The sequence below is a fragment of the Engraulis encrasicolus genome, chromosome 3 (genome assembly GCF_034702125.1).
Source record: "Engraulis encrasicolus isolate BLACKSEA-1 chromosome 3, IST_EnEncr_1.0, whole genome shotgun sequence".
Classification (NCBI taxonomy): domain Eukaryota; kingdom Metazoa; phylum Chordata; class Actinopteri; order Clupeiformes; family Engraulidae; genus Engraulis; species Engraulis encrasicolus.
In genome coordinates, this window is record NC_085859.1 from 28,944,028 (window position 1) to 28,956,802 (window position 12,775).

Below are 12,775 nucleotides of genomic sequence, written 5' to 3' on the forward strand. Positions count from 1 at the left end.
CCCTGCAGGACATAAAATGCCCTTTTTGAAAAATCTTTTTTGAAAGTTTTTTTGTTGTCACAATGCAATGTGGTCCATGTGGACATGATAATCTACAAATGGCTTGTGATTAATTGTGATTAGTTACAATAATGCCTTCATATGATATATAGCTTCTATAAGGCAATTGGAAGTTCCACATGCCCCCAACACCCCCCTTCAGCACCATTTAGCATCATCATCCAATGCATTGATTCAAGATGGTACAATAGTGTAAATGCAGTGTGCCATCCTGCATAATCGTTCATTTCCGGTAGATTGTGGTATTATTTTGCATGGCATTTTGTCTTTTTTTTTACTCATTACTCAGGCCAGGATCCAGTGTAATTGAGTAAAGTACTTGGGTCAAAATGTACTCAAGTACACGTAAAAACAAAAAAAAAAACTACTTAAAAAGTAAAAGTACTCAAGTAAAGTAAAGCTACACAAGTACAATACTTGAGTAAATGTTATTAGTTACTTTCCACCCCTGGTTAACACACACACACACACACACACACACACACACACACACACACACACACACACACACACACACACACACACACACACACACACACACACACACACACACACACACACACACACACACACACACAGCGTTTTAGAAATACTGTAAAATAAGTTGTTGCAAAAGTAGGCCTAAATGTGAAAAAGCGAAGACATGTTCACACCCCAATCCCACAGGTGGCAGCATCAAGCTGCCAGTGCTGAGACACGCTATAAAGTAAGCGAGAGCATGGGGAAATGAAGAAAAAGCAGCAGCAGCAGCGGCGTGGGTACATAGAAAGATTTCGTGTAAATGTTCAGTTTAATACAGCTAAAAATGACTACTTGTTTGGTACGTACATTCCCGGAGAATCCGTCTCGGGAACAGTGGACATCACGAACACCAAACCAATACCAATTAAAGGTAAGCATAATTTCATTGAGAATTGTAATTTAATTATGACTCACGACTAGGCCTATCCAGAGCCTCTATATACGGCTCTGGGCCTATCTAGAAGTTGGAAGCCTGCATCGCCCACATGCAGACAGCACAGCACGCGCTAGGCACGTCTTCAAAGGCTTATAATTTCTCATGTGTGAAGTTTCATACTTTGCAATGGAGCGAGCAACCTATTATTCTATAGTTTCTATATTGATCTATTCGGTTTTGTGGTAGAATACATTGATAGGAGGGCTGCTTCGTTTATGTAAAATACTACTAGGTGCACAAAGTTATCAATGAACACTGAAATTCACCAAAGTGCAGTGATTTCAAGATTTTCGCGCACTGTACTATTACAAATACCGGTACTTTACACTCCAAGCTTGAATATATTGAATATGGAAACACTGCAGGCCTCGGTTAAAATGCGCTGTTTTCTGGCTATATGTAGGCATGCTACTGCAGTCCCCATCTTTGAGGCTGCGTCCAATATTTGAAGCTTCCACAATAGCATAGAAAAGTAAAAATCCAGAGGACTGGCGTAACGTTTGGCCGGTGGAGAGGCTGTAACACGAGGATGGTGTAGCATGCACGTGGTGTGGCCTCAGTGGTATAGGGAAATGAATGCGATTGGGACCATTACAATTCAGGTGTAGAACTAGATGGTATTGAACGTGAAGTGAAACAAACTCCACGCCATGAAACTAGTCTGTGCATATGATGTGAATTTTATTGTCTGAATACCTGATGCTATCCAAAGGAACCACTGATGCCAGACAATTCATGTAGGCTACCATGTTACTCCCGTACCCCCCCAACCCCCCCAAAAAAAGCAAAAACCTTGACCATACCGGTAATAAAGAAAAATATTCATCTCAAGCTTCAGCATCGTGCATCTGGATATGCAGCCATTTCTACAAGGTTTTTTTGTCTCCCCCTAGCCATCAAGGTAACCTGTCGCGTCTGCTGTGGCGTCAGCCCTCAAAAACATTCCAGGTCATGGCAGGCAGAGGAGCAGTATTTCAAGAGCACTGTTACAGTCGCCGACAAAGGTAATGGAGCCACAGTAAGCTTAGTTACTCTCCAAACATGTCATCACATCTCTTCAACTCTTCATTTACACGCCACACACACACACACACACACACACACACACACACACACACACACACACACACACACACACACACACACACACACACACACACACACACACAACCCGCTTACCGCATTGTAATGTTGACGTTTTCATTCTCCCACCCAGGCACTCTAGAGAAAGGCTCACATTCCTTCCCATTCACCTTTCTCACACCAGGTGAGGTGTGTGCGTGCGTGCGTGCGTGCATGCGTGCATGCGTATGTATGTATGTATGTATGTATACCCTTTTTTGCTGGCTATACTTCACTTCCTTTTCCGGAATGGGTGCGGGTGGACGCTGGCACGTTTTAGCAGCCACTGCTCGTACAATTAGGCTCCATTACTCAAACCCACCAAAACCTTCGGACTATCTTACACATTTTTTGGACATGCGAACAACTGGTCACCGATGCTTGGCTGGGCTGCTCTAGACCTACACAGCAACACCTGCTGTTTCCATCGCTGCGTCCGACGCCACTTCCAATTTTTTTTTTTAGTTTTTTTTTTTATGTGGATACTTACTTTTTTCTGGTCTACAGATTTGTCTGTGCATATGATGTGAATTTTTCTATTGACTTACTGTCAGTGATGTGTCCAAAGGAACCACTGATGCCAGACAACTCTCGTTATACCAACTCAATCGTTGAGTTACCGTAAACACTTTCAAGACGAAACCCAGATGTTCTCGTCCTGTGAGGCTTATACAAATCTGGGGTGCATTTCTCGAAAGCAGAGTTCTTTACCACATTAGCTACTTTGTTTGCAATGCAATAAAAAAACACGTTTTGCCTTTCTCCTGTTCTTCCAGCAGTTCGGAGTCTAGTCATATGTTACTCATAGTTCTAAACTACTAAGCTTATGCTTTCATTGAGCCGAATTAGGACCAACTAGCTCCTAGCTATACCCTTTCGATTCAGCAATTCAAGCTAGCTTGGAGGAAGAAGTTGCATCGCCAGAGAATGGCTGCAAGAACGGGAGAAAAAGTCAAAAAAAAGAAAGTTAACTGGGGACATATTTCCAGAAATGTTAGGATGTCTCTTTAAATGCATCAAGCTTTATCTCCATCCTGTGTGTTTCCTCTGTAGCCACTGTTCCTACCAGCTACGGGGGAACCTATGGCAGTGCTGAGTGCGCACTCGAAGCCAGCATCGACTCTCCTCTCGTTTCAACGACATCGAGGGAGTGCTCTTTTCTGATCCTAAATCCCCTGAACCTCAACGATTTGCCAAATATTCAGGTGAGGCGTTTCCCATTAACAAATGTAGAGAACTAGATGGTATTGAATGTCAAGTGAAACGACCCCCATGACATGAAACTCGTCTGTGCATATGATGTGAATTTTATATTGACTGAATACCTGATGTTATCCAAAGGAACCACTGATGCCAGACAATTCATGTGCCATGTTGTCTTCACTTAAAGGGGCTCCAGGTAGGATTAACAGTTAAATCACTGTCCTGAGTCAACCCATGGTTTTGTGAATTATGAGTAACTTAAGTTATGATGACTCTCGCGACCACTTCCACGGTCTGTGGTCAGAAAACCCTGAATGCAACTTTTTGACAGAGCGGTCGGAAGGAGTGTCGTGTTGAACACTTTCGTTTTCATACGAAAAGTCGCTTTACATACCGTATTCAGATTTGCATCAACTGCTGGCATTCTGTGATGAAAAACATTCTCACAGCGAGTTTATTAGTACAGCATTTTTTCATTATGGTGTAGATTTTGAGACGGGCATGCCACGGGCACCGTGCAAACGACATCATCCTACCTTGTGCCCCTTTAACTTAACCCTCCAAATAACAACACTCTTTAGCATTTTAAAGAAAACCTCCACTTTGAATTACAAGTAGTAGACATGTTTGGCTGCAAAATTGGATGTGTTGTGGTCAGACCGGTAAATATTAGTTCATTTCTTAGTGAATATTTATAAAAAGATCATGTTTGTGAATGGTCACCATGCATGTTTGAAAGATGAAGACAAAAATGCATACAGGACCTTAAACAACTACAATTATGTCACTTAAGCACATTTGACCTGTCTACAGCAACATTAGGTGTTTGCCCTTGTCATCTACAGGATACAAATTCTGTGACCAAGGATTTCAGCGACATGAAAAATGGCACGATTGTGCTGAAAGCCACCAGTGACCAGCGAGGGTATACGAATGGCCAGGTCATTCACCTGGAGACAGAGATCGAGAACAAAGCGGGGGAAGCCACAAGTACTGTGGTGGCAAAATTCATGCAGGTACAACAGTAATATCTTTTAACAGCATAATGTCACTGGTCTTCTCCATGGTCTGTCATTTTGAATTTCTAGAAATAGGCATTTCTATCTGCAAATGTTTTGTCCTTTGGTTATACTAGTAAATATTGATTTATTATGTATTAATTTTCATGAAAATATCAAATTTGGCAATAGGCAGAACAGTTTCAATGAGCAGCATAGTTGCAATACCTACTCTGGCCACAATCTTACATGGTGCACCTTTTTAAACCCTATAATGAATGCATCTGTTTAGCGATCAGGGTTCCCATGGGGTCATGGAATTTCATAAATGTTTTCTCCGTCATGGAAAGTCATGAAATTTTACCATTTTGCATGCATACTCATGGAATATCATGGAATTTTATATCTGAATTAGAGTGGGAACCCTGAGCCATTACAGCTGAGCCTATTTCAACTTTTTTTATGTGGATACTTACTTTTTTCTGGTCTACAGATTTGTCTGTGCATATGATGTGAATTTTTCTATTGACTGACTGTCAGTGATGTGTCCAAAGGAACCACTGATGCCAGACAACTCTCGTTATACCAACTCCGTTGTTGAGTTACCGTAAACACTTTCAAGACGAAACCCAGATGTTCTCGTCCTATGAGGCTTGTACAAATCAGGGGTGCATTTCTCGAAAGCAAAGTTGTTTACTACATTAGCTACTTTGTTGTTTGCAATGCAATTTTCCACTACTAACTACCCAAGTTGCTAACTGGCTAACAACTACGCTTTTGAGAAACGAACCCCTGTGATGTTTTGGTTAGCACATCAGCATACATTTGATGTGTATGTTTCTGCAACCAGAAAGAGACCTATCTGACCAAGACTCCCATCCATGCTATGAAGACCATCGCCACGATCGAGGGAACCGGGGTGGTTGGCAACAACAAGGCCAAGTGGAGAGAGGAGATCAGAGTGCCATGTCTGCCGCAGTCTCGTCTACAAAGCTGTTGTAGGCTCATCGACATAGAATATTACATCGAGGTGAGCAGCAATGTGGCAACTGATCCAAGTCAATTCCCTGCCATCCTCATACATGTATCACTGATTGTGTTCATTTACTAATGACTATATCTTGCTTCTGAAGTTGGGGGACTGCTAAGCTTTGGACACACACACACACACGCACGCACGCACGCACGCACGCACAAAACAGGAGGACAACTCTGATTTAACCAAAATGTTTTACTCTACTTCTATACATGTTACAACTAAAACTCCTTGTGTCCACTCTTCATCCTGGTCCTCATCCGATGCAGGTGTCCCTGAAGTCCCCAGAGGTTTCAGTGACCCTCCCCATCATCATTGGAGATATCCGTCTGACCACCGCCAACAGCACTCCACCGCTGCCAGTGCCGGAAGAAGCCCAGGCAGACTCCCCCTCTACCCCCCAGGCAGACTCCCCCTCTACCCCCCAGGCAGACTCCCCCTCTACCCCCCAGGCAGACTCCCCCTCTACCCCCCAGGCAGACTCCCCCTCTACACACCAGGCAGACTCCCCCGCTACCCCCCAGGCAGACTCCCAGGCACAGACTCTCTCCACCCACCAGGCAGACTTTCCAACTCCAACCCCCAGACGCCGATGCAGGCGTCTCTGCGGCTGCTTCTCCTTCTCCCGCACCCCTTCCCCTGCTGACCGTCCAGAGGCTGACATGATGCCACAGGCAGACATGATGCCACAGGCGGACACAATCCTGACCAAGAGCCACTCCCAGTCTCAGGACTGCCCGCCCTCACCCCATGCCTACTATAGAATGATTTCTCTCCAGACCTACGGTTCCAGAGACTTCTTTGTTTTGTAGTCACCTGTTATGCACACCGTTATGACTTATGGGGAACAATCCCACTTCACTGAATGTAGCACTTTAATGTATTTATATGATGTGTTTGTGCACCGTGTTCACAAATGTATGAAATGGCCTCTAAAGCTTGCCACTGCCGTAGTAATGACTATGCCTGATGCATTTATTTTTGTATAAGTGCCTTTTAATGGGAGGAGGACCAGGCTTTGAACACTGAACATTTCAATGCTTTTGAAATGGGTACAAGTTGCATTTGGTGGTATAGACGTCTCTATGTTTGAAACCCACTGTTATCTGCCTTAAACCATTAGTGGTATAGAGCTTCTTTGCTTGAAAAATGCTAATTGTGGTGATTGTATTTAATACATCTCAATAAATGAAATATGCTTTGTTGCACAGATATTTGTCTTTTGTGACTGTCCAATGCATTATATTTTTCAATGAAACACTCCCAAGTAAAGCCAGTTAATAGTATAATTTGGCCAAAAGTATAGTTTGGCCAAAAAAGATGTACCGTCCGGTACATTAAAAGTAGTTTTAGATGTCTTCGTCAAGATGGCAGAACTCATTGGTCTCAGTGAAATCTTTAAATGGGATGAAGACCATCCTGACATTTCTATGGCTTCTCAACCGTCATCTCACATGGTGAAATAAGCCACCTGAAGACAAGTCAACATTTCTCTCCCCCACATTAAGTGTTTATAAAGAGCCTAAATGTCACTTCCAGTATAGAACATGCGTATGTAGATCAGTGTTAATTCTTTTGTCTACTTAATGGGGCACCTAAGTCACGCCCTCTACTTCATGGTCCATGGGGCATGGGGAGTCAAAAATAATTACTGGGCTTGAAATTAGTGTTTTTTTCAACACCAATCCAGACCTTGGACCACCACAAATCCACCATGACTTGCCTCATTCACTTCTATTCAATTTTTTGCAACTTATTGCCCCATGAACCAGGAAGTAGAGGGCCTGACTTAGGTGCCCCATTAGGGGAGAGCAGGGTAAGATGAGCCATGGCCAGGGGTGCCGCCCCAACCCTTTGGCCCCCCTCAAGGGCCCCTGTCAGTATTGTTAGTGCGTGGGCCCTTAGAATCTGTAACATCTGTCCCTCCCTAGCGGCACTCATGGGATTGGGGTAAAACGAGCCACCCTGTTTCTAGAAAATAGTAAATGTGATCATGACACCACCCAATTTCTGTGACACTTGTTAGGAAGAATCGCATAAAAAAATTGGGTGAGAGGAATATTTTTGAAAATGTGTTTTTATTGTGCACTCAAAGTGAATTCCATGTGTATTCGATATGATAATTTTGAGGAAATAGAAATGGAAGAATATTTAGTCACATTATGTCAGAAATGTATGTGACTATAAGTGGTTGTATGAGTGCTTTTGTCTTTTTCATTGTATTTTAATCATTTTATGAACATTTTTTTTCATAGGCGTTCCAGGTGAGTTGAGATGAGTTTATGCACATTTCAGCAAAACATTCCTCCCCCCCTCCTACATTGCGCACTACTGTACATTGTTCATCCTTATTTCAATGCTGAGCAGGCCCACTATGTATTATTTGGCATAGTGCTGTTGGTTTAGTTGTTTTATTTCACAACTTCATTGGTTGCATTTGTTAAAATAAATAAAAGTTACACTGATTTTTCGCTTGGACTTACCCAGAGACATGGCTCATCTCAGAGCATGGGGTATGATCCACTCTTTTTTTTTCGTTTTTAAATCAAAGAGGCAATATTAGTTTAACCATGTGGGCTTATCAAATATTTTGCTCTTATAGAGACTTGTCACTGAGAAGGCTACAGGGTAGAAATGGGCTCCAATCCACACTAAGAACAAAGACCTTCTAACTGCAAACAATACCTTCACAATGCCAACAGAGGGCGCAACTAGGTCACATGGTTCATGGTTGCTGCTGTTGAGCGGATGAGGGGAAGGCAAGGGGAGGAAGAGGAAGACAGCTCGAAAACTTTTCCCTCTAGTTATTGAAGTGTTCCATTTCAGTGGCTTCCTACCGAGAAATATAGGTAAGAAATTGACCTATATTTACTGGTGAACGTAACAGAGGCTTATGGAAGTGTGGACGTTTGCAACGTAGTAGGATCATCTGTATTTAACAACACACGCGCAAGACACGTCTGTTGTTTTTGTTAGTTGCCATTCTGCTACGAGCATTCAGCTGGGGGGAAAGCATACTCGTATAGAGGTACTGAATAAAATCACAACACCTCTAGTTGCCTTGATGTAGTTGCAACATCTACTTTCAATGAAGAGGGGTAAAAGGTCTCCTGCTAACGTTCATTCTTTGGAACAACTGCTAGCCTACGTACTAATTAGTCAGAAATGTCCTCCTACAACTACTCAGCAAGAAGGACTGACCTCATTCAAGCTGTCTCAAAAGCCTGTGCTGAAGTCTAACCGAACTTCGACAATTCTAGATGCAGTTCGGAGGGTCAAGTGCAAAACTGGTCAAGAGCAGTGTCTGACAAGAGCTGGGAGAAATGAAAGTTGTGGCTAGAGGACGTGGTGGTGCTGGTGCCAGTGGTGAGTCCTCATTTTGTCTGATAGATCAAACATGCATTTTCTGCTGCTAATATCTGTTTTAAATATCTTTTAAAACAATTGTTTTCACCCTCAGTTTCACCGTGTTCTTTGTTGGACATATTAAACAATGTGCTTCCTTACACCCTCTCACTTTTAATTGCATTTCTGTATTGCACATGGTAATAAAGGAGTCTAGACATCTAAATGTCTTACAATGAATGACATGAGTATGAATGCACACTTGTGTTGTACAACATGAAGGCATCGTTTTCAGAATGCCTGTGCCATTAAGAGGGTTTAGAGCGAGCCAAGAGACTTTTCAGTACGAATGAACATTGATTTATAGGAAAATGCTTTTTTTATTACACTGTAAATAACAATGAAAAGGCTTTGTTCTTTCTATCAGTTATATCCATGCCTGTGACAAGTGCGTCCATGCATGTCCTCACTGCTATATTTCTATTATTATTATTATTATTATTATTATTATTATTATTATTATTATTATTATTATTATTAATACAGTGCCCTCCATAATTATTGGCACCCCTGGTTGAGATGTGTTTTTTAGCTTCCAATTATTATTTTTTTTTCTAAATAATATGGGACCTTAATGGAAAAAAAGAGAAAAATCCAACCTTCAATACAAGTGCATTTATTCAGTGGGGAAAAAATCCCACATAAAGAAATAATTATTTGACATCAAATAATGTGTGTCACAATTATTAGCACCCCTGGTGTTAATATTTTGTACAACCCCCTTTTGCCAACAAAACAGCACCTAATCTTCTCCTATAATGTTTCACAAGATGGGAAAAGACAGAAAGAGGGATCTTCAGCCATTCCTCTTTGCAGAATCTCTCTAAATCATCCAGAGACCTGGGTCCTCTCCTCTGTACTCTCCTCTTCAGCTCACCCCACAGGTTCTCAATGGGGTTGAGGTCAGGGGACTGAGGTGGCCATGGGAGGAGCTTGATTTTGTGTCTGGTGAACCATTTCTGTGTAGATTTGGCCATATGTTTAGGGTCATTGTCTTGCTGAAAGACCCAGTGACGACCCAGCTTCAGCTTTCGGGCAGAGGGCAACAGATTTTGATTTAAAATGTCCTGGTATTTCAAAGCATTCATGATGCCATGCACCCTAACAAGGTTCCCAGGGCCTTTGGAAGCGAAACAGCCCCACAGCATCACTGACCCACCCCCATACTTCACGGTGGGTATGAGGTGCTTTTCAGCATGCGCATCTTTCGTGGTACGCCAGACCCACTTAGAGTGTTTGTTGCCAAAAAGCTCAATCTTGGTCTCATCTGACCAAAGCACACGGTCCCAGTTGAAGCCCCAATACCGCTTGGCGAACTCCAGACGCTTGCGTTTATGATTGTGAGTGAGGAAAGGTTTTCTCCGTGCATGCCTCCCAAACAGCTTGTTGGCGTGTAGACAGCGCCTGATGGTTGATTTGGAGACTTTGTGACCCCAGGATGCTACCATTTGTTGTAATTCTGTAACAGTGAGCTTTGGAGATCTTTTGATTTCTCTTACCATCCTCCTCACTGTGCGTGGTGGCAAAATAAACTTGGGTCCTCGTCCAGGCTTGTTTACCACTGTTCCAGTTGTTTTGAACTTCTTAATTATTCCTCTCACAGTGGATATGGGCAGCTGCAGTTGAGTGGCAATCTTCTTGTAGCCTCTGCCTGACCTGTGAAGGTCGACGCACATCTGCCTCACTTGTATGCTGTGTTCCTTTGTCTTTCCCATGTTTAAGAGTGGATAAGAGAAATGGCCTCGGTGTCACGTCATATTTATACCCCAGGGAAACAGGAAGTGATGAATTACTAATTAAATGTTCCTACATACTCTGGTAAACTTTGTAAACTACTGTAGAAATGACAGAAATGCTTCAATTATATTTATTTCCTGGGAATTGTTAAGGGTGCCAATAATTGTGGAACAGGTGATTTAATGAAAAATAATAATTTTTTAGTCAGGGATTTTTTTATTTTCTTACAATTCATTTGAGTTGAAGGCTACATTTTCCTACAATTTTCAGTGTGACAGTATTCTTCTGCAATAAACACTGAATTTATTTAAGGCTTTTAACACATCTCAACCAGGGGTGCCAATAATTATGGAGGGCACTGTAAATATTAACGGAGAGAGCGAGAGAGAGAGAGAGCGTAGTATGGTAGGGGAAGTGACCCAGGCCTGATTCGAACCTGAGACCTCACAGGCAACTGGCCCGTTCACGGTAGGCCTACGGTGTCTTGGCGCAGTGCACCAGAGTGCCCCCCTCAGTGCTGCTATCTCATCTAAACCAGACCGTTTGGCTTGTTCCCAGTGATCGTGAGGCATGGCGAGGCTCCCAGAAGAGGTAGGAAGCCAAAGAGAAAGCTGGAAGCGGGAGCACACCAGAGCACGCTGGTGGGGGGAGGGCAGAGTGGGCACACCCTCTTCTGCCAAAAGCCTGGCGCTGCTGCTGGCACTGCTGCTGGTGGCGGTGGTGGCGGTGGTGGTAGTGGTGGTGGTGGTGGTGGTGGTGGTGGTGTAGCCCCTCATGAAGTGGCCGGCTTTGCCAACCCTGTCCTCCAGCGCAGTGGCAAGCAGCACCAAGCCACCCCCAAAACCACCCCGTCGTCTTCAGCTTCTGGTCCTGCTCCAGGGGCCCCGTTGTCAGAGTACGTGTCTAAATCCGCCTCCACCACTCCTGCAGCAGCCGCAGCTGCACTCTCAGGGGCCGGCAGCAGCAGCAGTAGTGGAGGGAGCCAGCGTGATGCTGTTGATGCCCCTGTCCCAGGGAAGAACCGCTTCGCCCGGAAGTCCATGCCGATGTCAGGCCCGGTTCCTCATGTTCTGCAGGTAAAGAGATTGTAAATGGACTGCATTTATGTAGCGTTTATCCACTCAAAGTGCTTTACATGTACTACCACTCACATTCACCCATTCACACTCACATTCACACACAGGATGCCGTAAGTATCTTGCTCAAGGACACATCGATGGGGGTCAGACAGAGTGGGGCTTGAACCTGCACCTTCTGGTTACCGAACAGGCTCCTCTACCAACTGAGCCACCATCGCCCATGTGATTGTACCAGAGACAATTGATGTACTATTGTGACACACACACACACACACACACACACACACACACACACACACACACACACACACACACACACACACACACACACACACACACACACACACACACACACAGACCTATGGTACTGTACACGCAAAACTGATGTGTTTTTTAAATTTTCGCTCCGGAACCTAGGAAGGTGAACTTCAAGCTGTGAAAGCTAGTTTTCAATCTGTCCGAACACGGCAAAATGCAGGTCTTAAATGATACCCGTTTTGTCCTTTGCTGACTTGAGTAGTTGTTGTTTTGCTCCCCAGATGCTGCAAAAAGAGAGGTCATTATCATCTCCACCGTTGTCATCATCATCATCATCATCATCATCCTCATCATCGTCACCACTTGTAACAACAGCAGCAGCACCTCCACCACCACCATCAGCACCAGCAGTAAAAGAGGTAGCGAGGCCACAACATACCAAGCCACCTCCCAACCAGAAGCCATCTGCAGCATCCCGCACTGGTCAGTACTACCACGGCCCGCTTCCAGTTACCCGACTACCAGAGTGCATTCCAATATGCACACTCCCGTCCTCCCTCGCTCACTTGGCTGCTTGTGACCTCTTGGCAAAGGACGCGCTCAACTTCTTGGAAAAACGAAAGTCTTTGGGTGCGAGATAAAAAGTATCAACTTAAGGAAGAAAAATCCGCACTCTCAAAACTGTGTCTCATTATTTATTTATATTACCGCCATGTCCAAAAAGCAAACGCGTTCCGGCTATCAAGCCTTCATCAGTGCGTGGTACCATCAGTGCGTGGTGCGTGGTAAATAAATAATGAGACGCAGTTTTGTGAGTGCGGATTTTTCTTCCTTAAGTTGACCTCTTGATGATGTCACTGACAACAGAAAATTGATTCAATATCTTGCACAGACACAATTCTAATGTCATTTTCTCATT

The 12,775-nt window shown here is 43.7% G+C and overlaps 2 protein-coding genes across 3 annotated transcripts in view; both read left to right on the forward strand.

Annotated features, from left to right (window-relative positions):
• Positions 1 to 755: 755 nt before the first annotated feature.
• On the forward strand, positions 756 to 6,587 carry LOC134445975 (arrestin domain-containing protein 1-like). Of its 2 annotated transcripts, XM_063195158.1 has the most exons (7): positions 756 to 952; positions 1,912 to 2,022; positions 2,235 to 2,285; positions 3,194 to 3,345; positions 4,189 to 4,359; positions 5,192 to 5,371; positions 5,647 to 6,587. In XM_063195158.1, the coding sequence occupies exons 1-7, from the start codon at positions 787 to 789 to the stop codon at positions 6,187 to 6,189; spliced, it is 1,374 nt and encodes a 457-aa protein (XP_063051228.1). In that variant the 5' UTR covers positions 756 to 786; the 3' UTR covers positions 6,190 to 6,587. The 2 variants fall into 2 exon arrangements, with proteins under 2 accessions (XP_063051228.1, XP_063051229.1); XM_063195159.1 differs by lacking the exon at positions 2,235 to 2,285.
• A 1,543-nt stretch (positions 6,588 to 8,130) lies between these two features.
• Positions 8,131 to 12,775, forward strand: part of ehmt1a (euchromatic histone-lysine N-methyltransferase 1a) — a 32,153-nt gene continuing 27,508 nt past the window's right edge. The window contains exons 1-4 of the mRNA XM_063195160.1: positions 8,131 to 8,226; positions 8,638 to 8,743; positions 11,078 to 11,595; positions 12,138 to 12,339. Coding sequence (XP_063051230.1) covers positions 8,701 to 8,743; positions 11,078 to 11,595; positions 12,138 to 12,339 — 763 coding nt within the window. The 5' untranslated portion in view covers positions 8,131 to 8,226; positions 8,638 to 8,700. The remainder of the gene's footprint in view (positions 8,227 to 8,637; positions 8,744 to 11,077; positions 11,596 to 12,137; positions 12,340 to 12,775) is intronic.

Excerpts from the sequence above, each read along its gene's own strand:
- LOC134445975 (XM_063195158.1), top strand. The coding sequence starts at position 787 with ATGAAGAAAAAGCAGCAGCAGCAGCGGCGTGGGTACATAGAAAGATTT. Across the intron at positions 2,023-2,234 it reads TGTTACAGTCGCCGACAAAG|GCACTCTAGAGAAAGGCTCA; the intron begins GTAATGGAGCCA and ends TCTCCCACCCAG. Across the intron at positions 4,360-5,191 it reads TGGTGGCAAAATTCATGCAG|AAAGAGACCTATCTGACCAA; the intron begins GTACAACAGTAA and ends TTCTGCAACCAG.